This window comes from Syngnathus typhle, linkage group LG3 (genome assembly GCF_033458585.1).
Source record: "Syngnathus typhle isolate RoL2023-S1 ecotype Sweden linkage group LG3, RoL_Styp_1.0, whole genome shotgun sequence".
NCBI classification, from domain to species: Eukaryota; Metazoa; Chordata; class Actinopteri; order Syngnathiformes; family Syngnathidae; genus Syngnathus; species Syngnathus typhle.
In genome coordinates this window covers 11,382,401-11,407,300 of record NC_083740.1, presented here as the reverse complement: position 1 = coordinate 11,407,300, position 24,900 = coordinate 11,382,401, and the positions used below count along the sequence as shown (strand labels likewise).

General features: G+C 38.6%; 1 protein-coding gene across 4 annotated transcripts in view; it reads right to left on the bottom strand.

Annotated features, from left to right (window-relative positions):
- rptor (regulatory associated protein of MTOR, complex 1) overlaps positions 1-24,900 on the bottom strand; it is a 90,249-nt gene that overhangs the window by 56,443 nt on the left and 8,906 nt on the right. For all 4 annotated transcript variants that reach the window (XM_061274430.1, XM_061274433.1, XM_061274432.1 and 1 more), the window contains exons 5-8: positions 14,851-15,009; positions 13,421-13,567; positions 9,987-10,162; positions 5,045-5,104 (exon numbers count right to left, since the gene is read on the bottom strand). In XM_061274430.1, the coding sequence (XP_061130414.1) occupies positions 5,045-5,104; positions 9,987-10,162; positions 13,421-13,567; positions 14,851-15,009 (542 nt within the window). The remainder of the gene's footprint in view (positions 1-5,044; positions 5,105-9,986; positions 10,163-13,420; positions 13,568-14,850; positions 15,010-24,900) is intronic.

Sequence of the window (24,900 nt, the reverse complement as noted above, 5' to 3'; positions counted from 1 at the left end):
GGGCTTTAACTCAGATGGACAGACGAAGAGCACAAATGCTGAATATTCATGTGTGAGTATAGGTTGTTCATGGAAGCTGCTACAGTCCATGAAGGCCTAATAAGCGAAAACAGAAGCATTTGGCAATCTATTGAACAAGATGAACAATTATTTTAGATTTAATTTACATATATTGTAATTGCAGTGGTCTGTGGTTGCTGTCCAATGAAAGAATATATATTGCCCACGTTTTTTTCCTTATCAAAGAAAGTAACTTTTGATAAAAACAAAACATTGGGAAAATTGGGAAATTGTGTGCATTTGATTGAACAGCGACAATATTAGAGGTGTAAATGATTAAACAACAACTATCAAATAATCCACAAGGTGCAAAGCGCGAGCTGCGGGTGATTTGTTTTAGTGATTGGTCTTCTAACATTTTTGGAGCTCTATGGAGATTAAATAAATAAAAGAATACATTTATTTTCTTAATAAAATGACAGCTTTGGGAATAAATTTATTTACAATATTTATTCCCCGTTCTGCGTAGCGTCCTGTACTTTTGCGCTATGCTTGCTGGCTCCGTTTTGCTCCTCTTATTTATTGTGTTATCTGTTTATTTATTATTTATTCATCACTCTTACTATTTATTGTTTGAATTTTTGCCTTCTTGTTTTATATTGTGTCGCTTACTTGTATGTCTATCGTGTAATATGTCTCGTCACCGTGGGATAGAGAAAACGTAATTTCGGTTTCTTTGTGTGTTTTGACATGGGAAGAGATTGACAATAAAGCTGACTTTGACTTTGATTGTCAACATACGCTGATCACAATCTGTGTGAATTCAAATTCTTTCCCGTGGAAATCACCCAATTATCATAGAACACCAAGATAAATTACACTTAGTAATTCATGCTGGATGATAGTTTTAGCCTTTTTTTTTTTTAAATAATGCATTGAGCATTGATGATTGGATTCAGTACAAATGTTATATTCCATCAAACTTCTGCATGATAAAAAATGTTTGCTAATTTGCTACACAAATTTCCTTTGGTAATAACATGTCCATGGTGCCAACGTCGTGCAAGGGAGGAGCGCATGTAAATAAGAGAGGGTGTTATGTGTGACTGTGTGTGTGCGTGGGTGCGTGTGTGTGTGTGCGTGTGTGTGTGTGTGTGTGTGTGTGTGTGTGTGTGTGTGCGTGTGTGTGTGTGTGTGTGCGTGTGTGTGTGGGAGAGGGGGCTAAAACAGAGAGAAATACTGTCATTTAAGAAAGCTTCGACAAGATGACACGTGTATTGTGAGCAGGAAAAGACGTCGTGACTATCTTATATAATTGACCATTGTGAGAAAATACAGCCAGAATGTGTTGAATGTGGGAAGTTGAGATAGTGAACACATGGTCAAAAAGAAAAGGAATCTTCAATGTGATTTTGTTGTTTGACTTTGGACTTAGCATGTTTTGTTTGGCACCATTTTTTAAGCCGCATGACCTTCCTGACACAACTTAAAGGGTCGTGTCGAGGCACCCAATTAGATAGTACCGTTGACCTTGAGAAGGATTTGAACTCATGTCACCGGCATCCAAAGCCAGGGGGTACTGCGCTCTGAGCCATTCAGCCGCCAGGAATTAATGGGATGAAGAGCCCAATTATTCTTTCTTATCGAGAGTTTGTATAGCTGGGCAATATGGCTTTAAAATAAAATGTTTTTTCTTTTCTAAAAAAAAATCAGATTTCCATTTGTAAATGTTTAAACTATTTAACACAATACAAGTACCGTATTTTCCGCACTATAAGGCGCACCTAAAAACCTCCAATTTTCTCAAAAGCCGACAGTCCGCCTTATAATCAGGTGCGCCTTATATATGGACCAATATTGAGCCACTACAGCAGGCGTGTCCAAAGTCCGGCCCGCGGGCCAAATGTATATATCTTATATATGGACAAAGTTTTAAAATGGGCCATTCATTGAAGGTGCGCCTTATAATCTGGTGCGCCTTATATATGGACAAAGTTTTAAAATGGGCCATTCATTGAAGGTGCGCCTTATAATCCGGTGCACCTTATAGCGTGGAAAATACGGTATACTTCAAATGACATGACTCAGCTGGTCCATGTTTGCAGTTGAAGGTAACACTGCATGAGCTATCATGATGTTTTTTTTTTTAATTGCACAGTGAGGCACGTGACCTTAAAAGCACATAAATAAATGCTTTTTATTGTCATGATACAAATATACAGCGACAGATAGCTTAAACTGCAACCATGTTTTAAGATATGAATGTCAAGGTGGATCTTTTCATGCTAGATAAATAAATAAGTGAATAAATGAATTAATATTGAACCTCATTAACGGAACTGATCCGTCACCAAGGCCTGGTCTGTGTTTTCCAGTTTTGTCTGACCTGAACGATTTAATTGGACATCTAACCTACAAGCCACTCATTCATTCTACAGTAGCACATTTGATTATTTGATTATTTCAAACTGAGAAATAACACTTAACTTCATAATATTCAGTTTTATGACTCATATGTGGGATGGCAAATGAGTTTAATGTCTTTTTTTTTTATGAGCTGAGAGATTCATTATTCAGCTAAGAGACATCAGTGGCATCATTCATCGCACAGGGCAATGTGCCATACCTCAACGATCTAAAATTCTGCAATCTTTATCTGCCACAAAAACAGTGCTAATAATAACAATGTGTTCATTTCATTATTATTTCTTATATAAATTGCCATGGGTGAATGCTGAGAGACGAATTAGGTCTCCAGAAGGCTGTGAATGACTAGATGGGTTGAAAGTTGTTTTGCATTCGACCACCTGTTGCCTAGTTCTAACTGTTCTGTTCTTGAAGAATGTTTTATTCATATCCTGCAGAAAAATAAAAACAGGAGAGGAGATATTTGCCTCATGCAGCATGAGGTAACTGCAAGGATTTTAGGAGGTGCAAAAACCTTTCTTTTTGTTCATTAGCAGCATTTACGTTTTGCTCATAAGTCCTAGAATTCTAATTGACACAATATTAAAAATATTACAACTGGTGTACTGGCGTTGGTGGGGAAGTCGTATAATCTGATGCTGAGGATGTTGTGGAGGCAGTTCCTTTGGAAAAAACACTAAGCCATCGGCTAAGTGTCCACAATTCATAATCACATAACCATAGCATGAGGCAGAGTGGATTGGTGAGTTGAGGAGATGGGCCTTTATTGGGGTGCGGATACAGTGTGTCTTCCATATTTCTGATAGCCTACCGATGGTGCTGCAAGTTGCCTTAAGCTCTCTGGCTCGGTTGGAGACGATGTGGTGATCTTTGCACCCTTGGTGATGCGTAATGCGTTGATAAGCTTCTTAGCTTTGATGAGGGGGGGGGGGGGGGGTCACCGTGATAGGCTTACCTGTATGTCAATCAAGAAATGGGATGGATTCTAGCCTATAGGTTGTCATAATGCTGAGAGCGATGCAACCTTGGAATTTACTAGTCGCACTAAAATGGACTGAAACAGTTTGGCAGAGCGCTGTGTACAACCAGTATGGATCACCAAATTAATCAATTGATCCATATATAAGGCGCACTGTGGTTCTTTGAGTAAATTTTAAGTTTTTTAGTGTGCCTAATAGTGCGGAAAATAATGGTAGGTAAGGGTGGTATTTAAGTCTGGTACCTTGCATGTAAATATCTCCAGCTATCAATAACTATGATTATTTGAGGCTATTTTATGACTAGAACAGCCTAGAGATACTTAGCAGAATTTAGGCTAGAGATGTGGTCTGGATGTCATTCGATTGCAGTTTGAAAATCTAAATCTAAATAAATAAGCTAATGTGACTGACAAATAAAGGATATTTAAAATATGTATGGTTGAGTTTTATAAGAAGAGCGCAACTTTATATATGAGACAGCTGAGCTTTGTCCTTTTTTACTCAGGAGCATAAAATCTACATAACCTAATTTTTTTGTTAGTTTTACTCAGAACACTTCCTTCGAGTCACAGTATCAGTTTACGTGAAAATGAGTTCTTCTCCAAATCAAACATGCCAGCTTCTTTACACAGATTTACTGATGTTCATCTTGAACTTTACTCCTTGGAGTCAGGCTGGTTGCAGCATGCTGTCATTGCTGGATTCTTGTTTAACAGTTCTGTCAAATCAGCACAGTTCCCATATAATGTTCTAACTTTTAGGCCATGTGCGCTGTTTGATCATAAATTCCAGCAATGCCATTAATGATGGACTTTTGGAGCAAATAGTCCATGTATGCATTTGTTCGTTGTGGACTGGGTGGCTGTGTCATGGACCAGGAAAGGAACCATTGTGATTGTTTTAAAATGATGTTTTGAAATATAACTGACTGATCATTGTAGCACATTTTGTATACTGAAGAATAAAGCTCAAAAAAGCAATCCCAGGCTGCATTAATTTGGCAGATGATGAGACAATAACTTGGACCGCCAAGAAGGAAGGCAAACTTGGCATGCTTATTTTAATAAACCACAAGCGGATAACGTTGAAAAATGGACCTTTTGCTTTGAACAGATAATTGATAATGAAGTTATGTTTCACTACATGCTGGCTGGTCCATGACAAAACTTAATTGTAGTTATTCCAAGAGCTCGGTGTCTGTGGCATGGTCCACTCTGGTCAACGAGAATAGAAAACTCAAAATTGGTCTCTTTATAAGAGACAGTTCAATCCTGCCTCCGATTACAGTTTTTGGAGAACTTTTTAACCTAGGCGAAGGGGTCACATACTTCTTTTAGTCATGGAAAGTACAGTATAGCAATATGGATCGCAAATACAAAGAATAGTCAATATGTACGGAAATACATATACGTATATACACACATACATTATTTAAAAGTTGAGTCCTATAACAGCTAAGAAGCAATTGTTTGGGTGGTGTTAGGAAATTAGATTTATTCTGTTTATAACTGTGACTGAGATGATCACACCTCATGACCAATTTTTGCAGAAATCCAAGAAATTCCAAAGGACCACACACTTGCATCTGCAACTGTGTATGTTTGAGAAGGTGCAGTACCTTTAAGACAATCACTTACTTCTCAATAAGGTCTAACGTCACCCCAGGCACCAACTTAGCACTCTTCTGCATGCAAAACCTAAAGAAAAAAAAATATTTGTGAGATGTGAAGATGTCGGTTTCAAACATACTCAGAACTTCAGAATTCATCATTTCCTTAATAGGTAACTTGTCTGGGTTATAGTAGTCAGTAGTAGTAGATGTGCTTGCGTTGTTTACAGTGAAGCATTAACTCATAGTAGCCTCTTGACAGGCATGAGGAGACTCACTGAGTTCATTTTGACATTACATTTGCATTATACACCTGGGTGAGGGAAGGTATAGTGCTAAATAAATGTATTAGACCACCTGGAATAAAAATGAGAAGAGACCATCCAGCAAAAGGAGATGCTTCATGTAGACTCCTTCAATATTATGACATTTTACCATATGGAACAAGAATGAGGAACTTGAGGATGTTAATTAAGCAATTGTTTGCCTCAGAATAATACATTGCAGAGTATATACTAAATTGATTTATTTCTGAATTATACAAGAGTTGGAAATATTGTAGCTTTCTGACAATAACAGAGAGTCAAGACAATGTAAACAGAGCTACAACAATTGAGGAAGGTTGCATGAGAGAATATTCAGTTCTTCCCCAACCCCTGTGGAATGGGAGGAAGAGAGTAGAGATGGGAGAGAACATGGGCTGGAGGTTATGCTAAAAACCATAGGCTGAATTCCGATTTGTTCAAATTGAAAAACAATGATCAAATTTAGTTGTTTTTTTAACCCCCGGAATAAAACGTTCCATTGAGCGCATACATAATTAGGATAAAATTACTGTTATTATTGAAATTATCAATGAAATTGTTGAAAATAATACAGTGGTGCCTTGACATACAAGCAAGCAAATTTAAGAGGGCTGTCGCTTTTGTTTTGTTGTTTTGCTTTGATTGTGAATTCAAACTTACAAGCCTCACCATAGATGCAGTGAATGCAACTCAGAGAGAGACTGGTTTTGGTGTTCTGCAATTGCCAAACGATTTATTCAAACAAAATTGTTTTGCGTGAACATACTCAATTGAATGTCTGCATGAACTGATTACTGATTCATTCCTTTCTCAGTTCAGTCCGAGCGGCAACTCGCGAAGTAGCTGCTTCTGTCGCCACCCCGGCTGGGACATGGCAAGGGCAACTGAGATCTGATATTTATGTTGCAGTATAGCCACATGTGGGAAGACTAGCCAAATATCATACTCGGGAGTACTGTTACTTTACAATAATGACTCAAGTAAGGATAGAAAGTCATACTCCCAATAATTTATTGAGTAGGAGTAAAAAAAGTCATCCATGTTCATCCATGTGGTCAGTGGGTCAGGGGGAAAAAAAAGCACCAAACCACAACCTCTGATCCTCATTTGAGAAGCACACCAAAATATATATGTGTACTTACCTACGTTCATAGATCATCCTAGATCAATGGAGCAGAGGAGATCCTCAAACAAGTTCAAGGTGTATAATGTGCCATGTATAACTGTTGCAATGGCTTAATTTCTTTACTGTAAAACTGAAGCATAGAGCTGAAGTCAGATTTGTAAGACCATAATGAGGGAGGTGTATATATGTCAGGGGAGCCCCATAAATTAAAGGAGCAAAATGTGAGCCCAGCCTCTTACTTAAGTCTCATCCGTGTTTCCTCTCTTTATGGAAAGCACACTGTTCATTGCATACATAATGACATGGTCTACATCATCCAATCTTAACTGCAATGTTGAAAGGTAGCAGCAATAACAGAAAGCATACAGCACACGCCTTTGCATAAGTTATGAATATTTAATACTTGAGGGGGAAAAAAGATCTCATCAATAATTGATTGATATTTCACTACGTAAAACAGCTTAAATTTACGTGCTTCGTTTTTTAAGATGACATTGGCTAAAGTGGAGCAATAATAAACTATTTTAATTAAAAAACAACTTATTTCATTATTAGATGTCCATAAGTAATTGTAAAACATCAACAAGAGACAATAAGCTTGGCAAAATTGATTTCTAAGATTCTGAGACAAAAATGTGTTTTTTTTTGCCAATCATGTTATGAGATTACTCCAAAAAATAAAATACAATAAATATCTGCTCGACAATTTTGGATTTGTACTGTAAGTCAGTTATGTCCTGTGCCTTTCCTCTCTATTTTCCAGATCCTGGATCAAATGAAGTTGATCAAAGCATTGGCAAAATCATGAAAGATGGATATCTATTGGTAAAGGTTTTCTGCACAGCTGAGCAATGTGATGTAAGCATGCACACAGCCTGCTCGTTTCTCGTCTCTCTCTCTCCCCTTCTGTACCACAATCATCCATGCCTTGCTGCCTCTCATTAAATTTTAAAACCCAGGTATGCTCACATATCAGTGCATCCCTTCACCCACTCACAAACTCCAGCAAATACTGTATACAGTACTCATCATTTTCTAAAGCTTTGGAAATCTAAGAAAAATCGGAGAAAGATTAGCATAATTTCATATGAAGAGCAGAAAAAATGAGCTAATGGTGCTGTTATTCAAACTAGCAGATAGGAGGGAAGAAGGCTACATATGAAATTTATGAATCTAAAAAGTGAGGTTGAAGCACAAGGAGTCTACTCAATGCAGTTTTTATTCTTTCCGATCAGTCACAAATTTTGCGCTGAATTTAAAATAATTCACACTCGTGACGTACAGCAGTTTTCCTGGCACCGTACTGATACCGTCACTATCAAATAATTTTCAAACAAATATTCAGTTGATTAATTAGATTGATTTTTTTTCTATTACAAAAAAAATCTCATTACTGTTTAATAACCAATTAGTACCGCTATTGTTGTTTATTTGGTATTGCTGAGTGATAAAAAAACAACAACAACTAAACAACAATTCAGCAATATCACACGAGAGAGGTTGTAGTTGTACTCACCAAAACTTTTTGAAATGGATTCTGGTATTGGTTTAGTCATTGTTTTCCAAAGTAAAAGCAGATATTAGTAAATGTCTTATTTTGATAAAACACACAATTACCGTAATTTTCGGACTATAAGTCGCATTTGTTTTGCATAGTTTGGGTGGGGGGGGCAACTTATACTCAGCAGCGACTTATATACATATATATGTTTTTTTTTTCACTTTTTTGGGCATTTTATGGCTGGTGCGATTTATACTCCGGTGCGATTTATAGTCCGAAAATTACGGTAATCAATCTGCTTTCATGAAGGACTACAGAAATTAGAAAATAATTTCTGTTGAGGGGCTGAAATCAGAGGATTTTGATCATTTTTAGGTAAAGAATGGGTCCAAACTATTAATTGATTATTGAAAGACGTTTTGGATTAATTTGATCATTTATTCATTCCGAATAATCAATCTATTTTGACACCTCTAGATACTACGCAAGGGGACAATTCATCATAGCCTCAGCCTGACATGTGCACTGTATGTTGATTGCGAAGAGGATTTGGTAAATTTTGAAGGTGTAATAGTAAGTGGAGTGTTCATTATAACTAATTAAAGCATTTCTTACTAAACAGTCACAGGACACGACATCCATTAATAGAGTTACAGAGCTTCAAGGAACAGTTGAGTCAATCTAATTCAGAAGCTTGATCTATGAAATAGAATGTCGGTGAGGGATATCAATATTAATGGCATAATACTGAGGGTTCATTATGGTGAAGGTCATAGCTATATGTGGATTTAGAGCAGTGGAAGAGTGACTAAACTCTTCAACATTTATGGCAGGAAAGAAACGTTATGGCAGCTGTAGGCCACTTCTTGAAGGTAGCCTGTCACTCTCCCTAACAGAAAATGCGTCATGGAAAGTTTATAGACTAGATTGAATTTTGAATAGAAAACGTGTTCAATCATCTGTCTGACGCTTGTAATGAAAATGCACGCAGGCGGGTGTGTGCGCGTGCAGGCACTCGAGACAACAGACAATATTGATATAAAGGAGAGCCTTTGAAGTACAGCACCAAAAACAACGCTCAGATGACCTTTGTAAATATTACGTGACATTTCAACTGATAATATATTGCATTCTGAAAATATACAGCTAATACTATATCCTTATCCTGAACCAGCTAGGAAACTATGATTTTCAATGGAGAACTGAATACTGCAGCACTGCCAAGTTGCATAAATGATGTATCGTGGTAAGATGAAATAATCGTGCTGTACAGTTAAAAAAAAACAAAAAACATTCTTGGTGGTTTGTTCAATCCTTGAGGTCAGCAATGAAATTTGCATCAAGGAATATGAAGAAAATTGACATATTCACCCTCTTCTCTTCTGATTGGTTAATACAGCAAAAACAGCCTGGGCGGTTCAACCAAACCACACTTTGTGGTTCAGTAAAATAATAAACGATGCTTCAAAACATTATTTCACATTCATTTGTGAACAGTTCTGTCTTTTTAGCAAAGTCGCTCTGTGTGCGGCTGAATTTAAACTTGAATCTCAGAGGGTGGATTCTTTTAAGTGATTGCCGATGTGATCACCATGTGGAAGCCACTCAGCTTGATGCACACACAAACATGCTGCTTGGCTGATGCAACCAGTTTGCTCCAGGAAAGATGATCATTTAAAGTTGACATTGTTATGCACTCACATCAGGTGGCTGTACTAGACGAGCCTCCCTAATGAACATATTTTCCTGAATATAATCAGGTATTAACGTTTTACTCGACACCCATGCAGGGACCATCCTCCGTGTAGCACTCTGCTTGAGGTTGGTTTATCGTTTTTTTTTTTTTGCCCATCAGAGATTGCTGTGTCTGTACATAGCCAATATTAAGTGAAAGGGTTGAGGCCTGAGCAAAAAAAACTTACTCATCTGCATAAAAATGTTAGTTTTATTCAGTAAGTCTGTTCTTAAATCTTGATTAAAATACCCTTTGTGATTTATGGGTTTATCAAGCAAAGGTATGAATGTGCAAAAGACTTACCACCGCAAGGCAATCTTTATAGGTGTGGTGAGGCAGGAGGTGAAAAGGTCAGCGGGGAGGTCAGGGTTCATTGGTAGCAACTCGCTAGCCTCGCAGGCAGCCAGCTGGATACAGTTCTTCATGGATGGTGGCAGCGGCATCTGAGCAAGTGGATGGCTAGGATTGATAGCGGCCACCTGCAAAGACGTACCAAGACACTGATTCTGCTGGTTCAACTTATTTGAACACATCACATCTAACGTATATCAAATATGAACGAAACTGGAGCTCTTTTGCCCCCATCTGGGCCTAAACAATTTCAGCCTTGATTATTACAGTGACTACATCTGGGAAATAATTCGAGAAGGACAGATTACGATTGACATACAGGATATATGGTGTTCAAAAGTAACAAGATCATAACAATTTGTTTGGATGTGAATTAAGTCCCAAAATGGTGCAAACTACTTTTTTATGCCCTACACTGCCCTGGTCTATCAGAATTTAGTCCAGCTCTGCAAAGGACTAAATGTGTGTGTGTGTGTGTGTGTGTGTGTGTGTGTGTGTGTGTGTGTGTGTGTGTGTGTGTGTGTGTGTGTGTGTGTGTGTGTGTGTGTGTGTGTGTGTGTGTGTGTGTGTGTGTGTGCATGCGTGCGTTCCAATTTATATGGAGGCGTGTTCTTAGGAAGAATTTTCTACCATACATTCTTAGAAAGTTCACTACACCATACTCATACTGAGAAACAGCAGACACTTTTTTTCCTGACATTTTGACCCAACTCTGCACATTTTATCTTAATGAAATGAAAACATGGGTGAAGTCAACATCCATCCCATGATTGAATTTTGAACTAATACGTATTAAGGCGATAGGGTGACATGGTGGATGACTAGTTCGCACATCCCCTGCACAGTTCTGAGGTTGAGGGTTTGAAACCATCCTTCCTTGTGGAGTTTGCATGTTCTCCCCATTCCTGTCTGAATTTTCTCTGGGTATTTGGTTTCCTTCCACATTCCCAAAACATGCATGGTAGGTTGACTGACCACTAAATTGTCTGTAGGAGTTAATGTGAATGGTTTACTTTTCTGCCTGTGACTGGTAGGCAACCAGTTCAGGTTCTACTCAGCCTCTTGCTCAATGATAGCTGGGATAAGTTCCAGCAAGCGTGCAACCCGAATGAGGACAAGAGAATGGATGTATGGTTTATGCCGATAAAGAACATTGAATTTGACATAAAAGACAACACTAGTAATTTCTCTATAGGCCTATAAGGCTTTTAGGCATGAGTGGGCAGCAGTTTGATGACGTACTTATGTGTAGCAATCTTGCTATTGCATGACTCTTTTTGTTGTTGTTGTTTTTAGCAAACAAAGCAGCACGTTCTTTGTGAGGTCCCAGTTGTGTCACCCTCAGAATTGCATCGTCGCCTGAAAGAAAATTTGGAGAACGTGTGTGCCACACTAATCCTCGAGGTAAATATGACAGCATTGCCAGCGGAAGCTGTTGAATGCAGAGTATCCAGCATAATTATCACATTAGCATATTGTAATCTCACAAATTACCATAAAAATCACCATGGCAGGTTTCTTTTCTTTGTCCTCTACTGTGAATATTAGAGACCAACGCAAAAGCTTGGAATGCTTTTCTTTTAAGTGACACTAATTAATGAGACTAATTCAACAGGGAAGGACTGGATGCATGGAACATGATCACGATCACTACCACAGTAAAACAAAGCTTCTACAAAGCGACCACAACCAAGCAAAAGTATTCGTAATAGGTAGAATCTATTATTGTAAACCCGCCTATCCGCCGTTTTCTATCTCAAATATCTTCATTAGGGGTGCATGGTACTGGAACCGTTTTGTGGAAATGATGACAACCAAAACACCCAGCCTTCGGTCAACAATCCACACCAAAGGTCAGGCGCTTCTGCGTGTCTGCGCATCGAGTACAATTTGTTTCCTTTCAGTCTGAGAAAAGCTCCACAGCGAATATGTAGGCTAAGTGCACACAGAGAGTGATGAGATATTTTAAACAAACCAGGTGGCCCTATAATAGCGCACTCAGGAGGTGGCATGCACACACGGACGTCAAAAGGCTGTTGCTGTGCAGGAAGTTCTCCGCAGCAACTGAGACGTCCTAGATTTCCTGCAGCTCTCTATTTCATGCCGACATCTTCATCGACAGTATCTCTTACAGAGTATTCAGAATGTGAGCGTATCAAAGCCATAAGGCTGAAAATGGCAGTATGTGCCGATTGTATGCCAATGTGCTGTGTTACACACTGCTATGAAAAGGATGCTTGACCAGTGGGTGGGCGAGGTGGATTTCCCCCGCTGCATGGATCATCTTTTGAATGATTAAAATGTCCCTTCATCTTCCATGACCCCAGCACGTTATGGACTTCCTGCATGAGTGGGTGTGAAGAGCAATCGCTCAAGCTTTGTAGATGTTACAATAGATGTAACTTTTGCTGCATTTACAGGGGCAGCTGTCATTTAATTCACTACCAGAGGGAGTAGTAAAAGCTATTTACAATTATATGTATACATCAGTTAACACTGACTGGTAATGTTACTGCTACAGATAAATACTTTCAGTGTAAGTTGGTGAAACCAAAGAACTGTACGGGAGTACTTTGGCAACAATTTGCTCAAGTTCTTTTCAAACACAACCCCCTGGTAGTTTTTTTTTTAGTTTTTCCTTGCCCTTTTGGGAGCTTAAGATCAGGGGATGGATGCTTTGAGAATTGTCAATTTTTGTCTATGTGAAGCCCTTTGAGACTGCTTGTGATTTAGGGCTATACAAATAAATTTGACTTGACAAGAAAAAAAAAAAAGGCTTTAAGTTGGATAAGTACAGTGAAGGATTTTTATCAGCTTCTACTGTCTTCAATCACAAATGTGTTTTGCTCGTTGTGGATGTCCTCCACATTATACTCACGCTTTGCTCTATTCAAAATAACCAACATTTATGTTGGCATAATTATCTCTTGAATTAGGGAGGGAATCCCTTGCCACCGCAACATTTGATTCAATTGTGAATCTGAGGGCTACAATTCAATAAGAATTTGCACCTCAAATTTCACTACTGTAAACTCCTCTTTTTGGAATGACCCATATTTCCATGATTAAAACAAATTCTAGTAACATTTACTTCCATTATGTTTAAAGGGCATGTTTAAAGACATACTATGTATGTTCGCCACCACACATTCGCAAAAGGATAAAGAATTATATACATCATTAAACAGCATACCTAGGGTCAAATTACTGTTTTATACGTGTAGGTTTCATTCAATGAGCAAGCTCTCATGAAGAATATATTTATGAATCACATGAATAACAGTGTGTGTGTGTGTGTGTGTGTGTGTGTGTGTGTGTGTGTGTGTGTGTGTGTGTGTGTGTGTGTGCGTGCGTGCGTGCGTGCGTGCGTGCGTGTACGCGCCCACCTCCAGCTCCTGTTCTCGCTGCAGGGCGAACTGTTTGAAGGACGTGACAATGATTCCAGCATTGGAGCAGTCATAAACGAAAATGGAGGGGCTCCCCATCCAGGTCTGAAGGTCATAGATGGACAGCGGGATGTACTGGGTGTAGTTCTTGAAGAGGAACACATGAGAGTGGTGAAAGAATTAGAGTGGTGTGGCATCATAAAATTGATTTAGTAGAATTATTAATGATCAATGACGTCAATATAAGCGAAATGTGGGTGATCAAACAGGAATGGGCTAATGATCAGACATCACTATTGACAGTCAGGTTGCATTTCTTTTCGTGAATGAAATGCGCATAATGAACAACTTATTGAAAAGAAAGCCGAGGAAGAACAGAAGAAGCTGAAAGGACACTACAGCTGTGGGTGTGCTGGGGATCGAGTGGCAGCAGCTAAGTTTAGAAGACAACACTGCATCACTGCTCGCTTATTGAATAGGGGCAATGAAAAACTCAAAACAATATTTCATGTCTTCACTGACGATTAGCACTGGGATACCAGCAAGCATGCTGCAAATTATTTGGTTCTTACCCCCAAAAATGTTTCGTAACATCCTGTTTTAAGATTGATTTTCTTATTTGTTAAAATATTAAATCTAATCTTAACTCTAGCAGAAACCTCATCTTAAACAGGTAGGACATCTCAAATTGCGGTACAATAAGAAATACTACAGTTATCCCCAAAAGAGTCATTTAAATGAATCTCATTTTAAAATCCAGTAATAGTAAACTGAAGTTGCTTAGTTCATTCGTTGTGCCATATATTCATTCAGTAAACATTTGTATTATGTTAATAAAGTAAGTTTTTGATCAAATTTTTGTGTGGATTTTTTTCACCTCTATGCCTTCATGTGTTTTTTTAATTTGTTTTACTAATTGTGTGAAGACATAGGCTTAAGTACTTCCCTTAGATATTGTATTATTTTTTTGTTTTTAGACATCTATTGCAATACAAGTTAGCTGGGATGATTGGAATTTATGGCCATTGACAGCAGGAGTCTTTTGGGTGTTATGCGTATAATAATGTGGTTGATTAAACGTAAATGTCACATTGAAAACATCAAGTCATTAGAATTGGAGGATAAAATAAAATACCAATAGTGTATGAATTAATGAGTGATCCAAAGGCAAACGTTTTCTTCCGTAAGTTAAACGCTCAGGTAAATTGTCACACCAATCTGGCACATGTGCCATTTTTTAGGCTAATAGTAAAATAAGATACCCTTTATTTAAAAGTTGAAGCACATTTATTACTTTTCAAGGGGATTTACATATATTGACTCGAACTCAGCTGTGATTATAAGCTTAATTTAAAATTACATTTTGAATTCCAATGCAAATAAACATAATACGCTGTCTGTCAATGGATTATTAATGAGTTGAGTGTTACCTTATTAAAGACCCAAATTTCTCCATTGACAGTGGGCCGTGGAACCCCATGGCCATTGTAGTGAAAGAGGACCCGCTCCTCTTTGGCATTTCGCCTGAGAGACGTGCATAGCTTTTTCACCTCATCCACTGTGGGGTCCAGGCTTTGTTTGTAACGTGCCTGAAACACATGAAAGAAGACATGAGCATGAGTGAAATGATCAAGAATTTTGCTGTACAACAATTTAAAATTTCAGCCTCATTTAGAGTCCTTGGTCAGATGAGTAGTGCAAAGAAGAAATACTAGGGTGCTTTTTACTATGGGGGGAACTTCTCCAGATATGCATAGAATACATTTATGTCATATACATATTCACCGCTTAATATCTCTGCAGAACTGTGAGAGAAACTACCATAAAAACTAAGACTAAGCATTGCCTTTATATTCATCGTATTAAATGATGCCACGCCGACAGGGATCAGTGGGACTGCACGGGGGTCAACGAAATGAATGAATGTTATGACAAGAAGGCTCAGAGAAGAGGCATATACATTGAGCATTGAGTAGTTAAACATATACAAGGGAGGCGTACAAATCCTCATGAATGTTTGCTACTTTGTTGTTGAATAATATGTTCATGGTGTGCCCCTTGTGAGTCTTTGTACGAGAGAAAATAATGGCACTACTATAATTTGTGAAGTCAGACATTAATAAAAAGAGAAAAGTTGGGGGTGGGGGGTTTTGGGGGGGAAACACCGGCCAACCATCTTTGAGTTGTTTACCATTCCGTTCAGCAGAAGTAACCTCAATTTAAAGGACCCAGAGTTCAGATTTAAAGGACGGAAAATCCATTTAAAGAGTCCCTTTTTTACAGTAGCTGTCAAAGTACGTTAGTTTCAGAATTAGCTGCCAATGGCCTGTTGCATAATCAACAGAAACTCGTCCATGTAATTCCAGTTGCAAGTGTCACCGATATATACAGTAGACTAGAGCAGGCTCAGAGATGTGTCTAATTGGCAGCTATGTTGGCACGGGTAACTTGTGTTGCATGTGACGAGAGCCGAAAAATAAACTCAAAATAATATAGATTTCAAATCAAGCCTTCCTGAAGTCTGACATGAATGGATCCCCTAGGTTGCAGCTTGATGGTCTTAAACCAGGATCCCCATGGAGGCACTTAATGATACGACAACCTCTTGTTCACGGCTGACATTTTGCAGATACAGTTGTTCACAAATTAGTAAATCTTAAACCATCCAGGCTTTTGACAAAAAGGGGACACTCCATTTATAACAAACGAGACAGGTACTGTTTCTTGCTCGGTTTGCCAGTAGATTGCTTTAAGCTGGTCATTTATTTTTAAACATTTATTATTTCCCTTACAGGCACAAATTTCCAAATATTTGCACAACTAAGTGTCACTTAAGGATATTTTGTACTATGTAGTGCATCCAACATAGAATGAAAATCATTTTACACCATGTCCAAATGTCAGAAGAATTGTACATTCAGTTTATTAGAGAGCAGCCCGTGACCGGAGCTATGTGTCATTTCACCCGGGACAGTAGTCCTGCTGGGGCCTGTGGGCATGGCTGACTCAGTTCGCAGCAGGTCTGATGAGCAGAATGAGCAGGGACAAGTCACCGATCCATCACTGTGAGCCTCATGTTGCGACTATGCAGCCATTTTCTTTTCAATGTCAAAGGTGTAAACTATAATATTTTCAGGAACGTCTAATTAAAAACGAATCACGGAAATGAGAGAAATAACACCTCATAGCTCAACAGTCGGGATTGACAATGAGTAACATCAACTGAAATGTGTCTTGATCTATCCGTGCAGAGATCTCGAATCTCAAGTGTGCATCTCTTCACAGGAAGGCCGAAGCCAGAATCTAACCCACAACCTGCACACTCTGAGGCAAACGTGCTAACCAATGCGTCACCGTGCCTGAACTAAATCCTATTGATTTTTTAGATGTTATGTAAACGAGCATTAGGAATGCCTGCATACAGCTCACTCAATCCTGCCTGATAGAATACATTAACTTGTCGTCTTCAGCACATAAAAGCAGAAAAAAATGATTGGCCATTTCCATACATTAGAGCAGCATTTTAATTAAAATTGCAATTTGATTCCTCCGATGTCATGCTGGAAATTGTGATGTCAGTGTAAATCAATGAGCAGAGGCCAGCCACACTAATGTCTTTGAATGTCAGGGTTAAATGTGATTGCTTTTAAAGATGGACAGCCAGGCAGACATCATATTACAAAATGAGCCTATTAAAAGACCACTACTAGTCAGGTCACTGATACAGATATCCCTTACTGCCTTGAGACAGAATATGAGGGAGACGAGTGCAGGCCATCAGTAGAGCAGGGGGGAGCCATTAGTTGAAAAGTGAAGGTTCATAGAGGTACACTTACAATCTAGACAGAAGGCCGGCCCACTAATTAGTCTACAGTGAGATATAGAGGTCTTAGCATCCACCAACAAGCTGGGGAAATATTAAGGCTGACACGAGGGAGAGAATTTGGACTGAAAGATGTTGTGCAGCTGTTAACAAAGCTGAGTGTCTTGTGACATATTGATATTTTTTCTTTTAATGAGGCCAGGGACGTGAGGACCAATAGCTCCATCTGCAGAGGGAATCATCAGAAGACGCTACACTTGAATAGAAATCAATTTAGAATATAAAAAGAAAAGCCTAAACAATCACATTGTGGAGTCTAAGAATTTGAACTGCTGTTAAGCGAACAGACTTCTCAGATAGCATATTTTCTTTAATGAAAGACAATTTTGGGGTAAAATTTACTTGTAAGTTTTAAATCTACAGGTCAAAACTCATTTTCTACATTCTGGTAGCTTAATGGAGAGAGTCATATGCCCCAATGTTCATGCTCATTGCACTGTTTGAAATATTTAAATTAGGGGCAGGTTTGGTTGGGTTTGTGATGGCGGCCTCGTTAGTAATCATGAAGCAAAAGGTACAATTTGCAATTTTCCCATTTTTTTTAAATCACATTTGTAGCAGAAACCTAAATACCCAAAGGTTGCTAGCTCGTTCTGAGCTAGTGTGACCTCTTTCGTTTTAAAGATCTTAAGAAATGTTGCGGACATCTTGAACCAAACCTTTATCAACACCTTTCAAGCCAAAAGCGCTGATGACCCCGAAAAGTGAAGGTGCCTCATTCATCGATAATTTCCGATGTGTTGCGTGGAAGAAGATACATGCAGGAATTCGGCCAAAAAAAGATAGCCAGCCAAGCTTATACCGTATTTGAACAAGTCAGCGATTTTGTAAGGTCCATGACTTGCTAAAAAAGTAACTCGTAAAGCCGAGGGGGACAAGCAATCTTGTGGTTTTCCCCCACAATTAAATCATAAAGTACATATTCAAACACGGACTCCTAAAGCAAACATAAAACTTTGTCGGTAAAAATTAGGAAAATTGTTCAGTAATTTTATGGGAGGCATCCTGTAGTGTCCTCCACTTCTCGTTAGCGAGGATGTGACCTCACGGTCAAAATCATTTGTGAACACTGGAAAATGAAATTCGTGTCCACAGGTTTAATGTGTCATTCCATTTTTTTGTTGAGACTACAAGCAGCTTTGTACCAATATGCTCACTGGCAACCTCAATCATTTCAATCAAGTTGTTTTTCTGACAGTGCACTTCACATTTTTATTATCATCATTTATGTTTTGTGATAAACCATCGGGCAGGGGAGAAAAAATCCTAGTAGGCAATGGCAGTATAATTGATTCTGATTCTGATATGTGGTATTTCTGGCTTCTGGGCAGTGTAAATGAATCTTGTTTTGAAAGTGAAGGGAGTAACAGCTTTACTGACTCATACCAATTGTGCATATTGTGTGTGTGATATTATTATTTCGACGTCAAATGTTTTCTTCGCTCTGCACTAAAATGACTTGAATAGGGGTAAAATATCAAAAGCAATCCCCCCTATCTTCAGCATGGTACCTAACAGCAGAATTTGACATACCGTAATTTTCGGACTATAAGTCGCGCCGGAGTATAAGTCGCACCAGCCATAAAATGCCCAAAAAAGTGAAAAGAAAAACATATATATGTATATAAGTCGCTCCTGAGTACAAGTCGGCCCCCCCCCACCCAAACTATGAAAAATAAAAACGCGACTTATAGTCCGAAAATTACGGTACACTGTATTTGATTAGGTGCACAGGGCTGCCACAATGCCCTGCCAGATCACTATGTGATTATTAAAATCATTCTAGAACTTGTTCCTCAGCCTTGACATTAAACTACGCATATGGATCAAAGCAGAGGTCAAAATCACGGTAAGACATTTTGCTGTTAAAACAATGTGGATGGATAAATTGAAAAACAAGCAAAGGAGCACTGTGTTGAGATCAGATTTCCAAAATGCACAGTGAAACATTTAAAATATGTAATAAACGTGTGTATTATATGTGCCAACAGCCTTTAAGAAAAGTGAATAAAACAAAAAAACAACATGCACTATATTATTTGCTACTTTGTTTAAATTAACGGACAAAACCATTTCTAAAACACTTGGGGCTTGAAGTAAAACGAAACAAATCAAACCTTGTTGACGGCAATATAGTTTAGTTGGCTAATCGAGATACCATGGTCCAAAAATGAAATTAATCGCCAGAAGATTATATTTGAAAGCTAAAAACAGGGAAGAGATGAGCAGAAGGTGGGTGGAAAGAAAGTCAAAGGAAGAGTTTGACTATGAGGACTCTGATGGTGGTATTACAGAGCAGAAGAGCAACAGAGCAACACGAGGAAAAAGTTCACTTCCAACAAACATTATAGCACATAGAGTCACAGGACGAGATGAGTGCAAATCTATATTGCAGTACACTGAGTGAACCCACCCGATTCGATCAGTTCAAAACCAAGCCCAAGCGGTCAATGATTAATTGTAACGAAAAGATTCGTTCATGTCGCAACTGGTAGAATGCTGAAAAAGACAACCCGACCTTCGACCACCGTTAATTGCAGCTTCTTGGATCAAATATAGTTAGAAATGAGAATTGTTCAAATGATGATAAAAGTGGATGATATAGCAGGGTCAGTAAAAAAAATACTTTGATTACCCATTTGAATAAATACTTAATAAACTCATATACGTACCTTGAATTATCAAATCTTCAGGGCTTTCTTTTAACAATGAGCAATGCTTAAAGGTTTGCATCATTTATCATTAAATAAGACTGAGGTTTTTGCTGGGTTAGATACATGGCCTGGTGCACCACAAAGTCAATATACACAGATACCACACACACATACACACCGTACACAGTTGAGATCTCAGCTACCTTCGTCATGACCAGGTCCAACGTTACTGTCGCATCTGAATGTGACAGGTTTGAAATTGTACTATCTGCTACTAGTATACGATACAAAAAAGCAAAATTGCGTTTTGCAAACATTTTTGTCATAAATTAAACTGCTGGTGTAAAAAGTTCACTTTATCTAATGAATTTGTTGACGATATTCACAAGTGAAGAAAAAGTGAATTTCAGCTTTGTGGACATGCTGAGTCACGCATATATATTTTTTTTTAATAACAGTGGATGGCTTTCTGAGCTGACCCAATATTTGCAAGCTTAGGACTGACAGTGCCTGGGTATTGGTGCACTGACCGGGGATCAAACAGGTTTGCAAAGAAGGAAGTTGCATGTACCACTAGACCACCATTGCCTTTCTCAGAGCTACTATGTGCATTCATCATATAGGGAACATACGGTAACGCTCAATTACAAACATCACTTTTGAAAGAATGTGATTAACTCGCTCGCCTGGGAGCTAAAATCAATGAAATAATGTTCCTATTTACGAATCCACACTTGCGCAACAAAATGAAGTTTGTTTTGAGTCCCCAAACGCTCTCCAGTCATCATTTTGATCGCACACAGAAAAAAAATTGTTTGAACATCTTGGTAGAATACTACTTGGGGTATGAAACAGCAAGAATTGATGCGTGTGCTCCGTGAAGTTACTTCTGTGACTTGCCACAAGGAAATGAAAGCCTAATATTAGTTTAGAGGTGTAGTGGTGTGATGGCCGTAAGTCCTCCTAATGTTTTTTTCTGTGGCTCCATTTGGACTAAGTGCATGAGGAGAGGCAATGGAAGATCATTAAGCCAGTTTCCGCAAGACATTATTCACTCTCTAGCTTCCCGAGACACAGCTCTCAATTAAGCTCAAATAGGATTTATATAACTATATATAACTATCTACAGCTCACTATTCCACGATATCATGGTATTAATCTCACGATACAAAAACTACTGCCATATCATGAGTAAGCTCACAATGCTGCAGATTGACTCTCAGTAAAAGTGGAGTGGAGGTGTGCACGCAGGAGAAACTTGTCCTTTGTTTTTATTGCGGGCTAAATCGTCTTGATACGCTTTAAAGTTTTCTGTGTTTTCCTACAAGTTTTGGTAAAAAGGCATCTTCTAATCATAGAAGAAATACTAATACTAAAAATACTACTGTGCGCGTCTATACCTGTCCATCCAATGCTTTCATTCATACGCTTCAAAACGTTATTCCTGCTGCGGCAATAATCATGCAATGCTCCAAATTCAACAAAAGTGTCCATTGATAATGTGTCTATTCACTGATTTGATAGTATTTATTGATCTTGAAACCGAGAAAATAGAGAGCGGCAGAGTATGGGAAAGAATTTGGAATCAGCCAGTAAGAAATAGTTTTCAGGTTACTCTTTGAATCAATAAACTTTTACTTATTTGAGTATTACTGCGGCAAGTCAAATTGTCGAGTGATTTGCTGAGTGTTACGCTGCCTTCAGCTCACATTATGAGGGCAAACCAACACTTTTATCTAGGCCATTTGTGTTTTCCTGACAGTGTCACATCCTGGTGTCAATATACAGTCCCGGGAAGGTGATCACATCCGGACTAATGTTGTCAAAACCTAATTAATCTTAACTGCCATGTCCCAGCAGTTAGAAATGTTCAGCAGTTTTCGATGTTGCTTTCCACCAGTTCTGAATACGAATGGGTATCCCCCAAAAAACGACCTTTACCCATAAGGCATCGCGTGTCGAGATCAACACTTGGCTTATTTAACCTTAAAAAATATGATTAAAAGGCTGAAGTCAGCTCATGATCCTGAACATACAAGCTCATCTGTGAAACACTGCAGCAATAACGTCATGATTTGGGCTTCTTGTAAAGGCTCACTCATCTTCATCGATGTAACACTTAACGGCAGCAGCAAATTGAACTCGGGGGTCTACAAAAACATTTGGTCTGCCAATACAAAGAAAAATGTAATAAAACAGAAGGAGAGTCTTCATAATGCGACCAAACACCACCGAAATAAAAGTATTGGTCACTAAGCTAATTAAAATGATTGAAAAAGCAGTATAAAGGCTTGAGGTTCAAAAATGCGAGACAGTGTCTCACCAAGGCGGCTACTGGAGGAACAAGCATGAATCCAATGTAACTTCACGGCCCGCTAGTAAGATACTGTTTTGAGATGTTAAGTAAACACCTGCAATCATCTCTAACTTTGTTGAAATGTGTTGAGACGTGTGGTTTCTGTACAAAAAAAGGATAAGGACTAAAGCTATTTGCCTGCACAGGGTAAATGGTTACATGGTGGGACTTTGATAGCATGGCTTGACAAGACGAACAGAGAACACAAGTTGGGGTTGGATGATTAAGAAACAGCATTAAAAGGTTTTCCATACGTATCAAACAAAAGCTGACCCAAGTGGAATACACTTGGGTGGTGACCAGCTTTTACAATCTTGGTATGTTTTGTCCACACAGTCACCTGGCTGGGTGGATTATAAATAAAATAATTTTAGAAAGAGCAATTTACCACTCACAGGCTCATTGAAACTACCGTATTTTCCGGACTATAAGGCGCACCTAAAAACCTCAAATTTTCTCGAAAGCTGACAGCCTTATAGTCCAGTACACCTTATATATGGACCAAATGGCCCGAAGCATTGTGTCATAAAATCAATCATAAGTGGCCCGCTGAAGACTATGAATCATGAATCAAAAAGACTATGGATCATTATTTTGTGATTATAAAGTCATTTGTTGCATCTGAAGTTGAAATAATAAAGATAAAATGGAGAATGATTTGATTTGGATTAAAAATCTGACATGATGCTACTTGGCCTGTTTACTGCAGTCACAAACCCCAATATCACCCTTCTTATTCATACAACAATAACAACAATAAAACATTATTAACATTATTGATATATTGTTATTGTTTTCTGTTGTAATAATTTAAGTAAAGCCTTATCATTTATGAGTTTATGGCTTTCCTTTTCATCTAGGTTCTTTCTCTTTAGTGACAGGGATTTCTTTTGATCCCTGTGGACTGTATCCTTCCTGTCCTTATGTTAGCTGTGTGTTTTTGTTCCTGTAAGAGGCCTTCACTAGCAATGAGCAGAGCTTATTTGCATAGGCGAAATGTTCTTATTTGGTTGAAAGAAACTTCATTCCTTTTAGTTAACTGTAGGTTTGGTTCATAGATGGTTACAAGTTATCCCATATTTACTCAATGTTTGTTCAAGTGTTTAGGACAAGTCACTCATTCTTATTGCGTGTTAATTTACTAAGTAGATAAAGTCTAGCAAAGGTCTAGTTGCATTGTTCCACAGGAAAGCGGCAATAGAAGTTATCTGATCTCATTCGCGGACGACTCAGCCAACAACTGGAGAAGAACAGATGGACAAACTCTGCGGGGGTCACGGGCCGACAATGAAGTGCTAATTCACACCACACTACATTCTTTTGCTAATCAGCGTTGCTACAGACACAATCTTCCCTCCCTTTAGTGTAGCAACGCCTCTGTAACCAGGGCAACCAAAACATTAAATAGAGGAGCACGTGGAGGGAGAACTCAGAATTGATGGAGATTGTAACTGAGTTTCCTCTCTCTATCGTTCTCCTCGCGAGTAAACCTGTTCTGGTTCTTTTCTCCTCTTCCTTCCAGCGTGTGGTTAAATGTCTGATGGTATTTAGACCTGACATTTTCACTATTTTAAGTTATTATATTGTGATTGCATTAATGGTGCGCCTTATAGTCCGGTGCGCCTGATATATGGACAAAGTTTTAAAATGGGCCATTCATTGAAGGCGCGCCTTATCGTCCGGTGCGCCTTATAGTCTGGAAAATACGGTATTGAAGATGCAACAAGACATATTTCTTACCCTTATGAATATACAGCCATTCTCTCTCAACCCAATTCAAATAATCATCTCTGTGGATTGGAAAATGGCCAAGGCAGAGAGAGTGGGAGGAAGTTTAGGTAAGTAAAGTGAGTGGGTAGCAACAAAGTGTGTTTACCACATTTTCCCTGGCTGTAAGGGTTAATGCAAAACCACAAAAGGCAAACACAGAAATGATTTTGTAATGATGGGCTGGCAGTAATTTGTGTTCTGAGCACAGCTTTTAAACTGCTTTGTGATGAGTCTTGATTGACTAATGTTTTCGTGTAAAGCATTGCTTTGACTTGTTGGAGTGACATGACAGGTAAATAGCTTACGCATGTCAATGGCGATTAAGTAAGGAATGTGGCTGTCTGTATCTGCCCAGTGGCGCTGTATTGCTGTCGATAGATATTGAAGCTGAGACGGAGAACAGCTCGCAGACTCCCACTCATCTTCCTTTGCTATTCAACCAACATTTGCTGCTGACCTAGGTGAACAAAAGCAAAGCCAATGGTTCTTGAGCCTCTCTCTCTCTCTCTCTCTCTCTCTCTCTCTCTCTCCTCTATGGTGGCCTTTACCTTAGACAAAAAAATAGCTGCTTCTACTTCTATTTGGCAAAAACAACTTTTCAGAATATATGACAATTACCGGTATTGTAACAAACTCAATAATAACTAATATTACAAACAAACATTGTTGTAAAGCTTTACAGAAGGAGGTCAGGATCCAATACTTGTTTAACTGGATTTACAGATATTCATGTGTGGCTTCAAATCCAATTCAAATGTAATAACATCAAATACATCTCAACTCAGTAGGTTGGGCTTGCTTATGTTTTTGTCACACT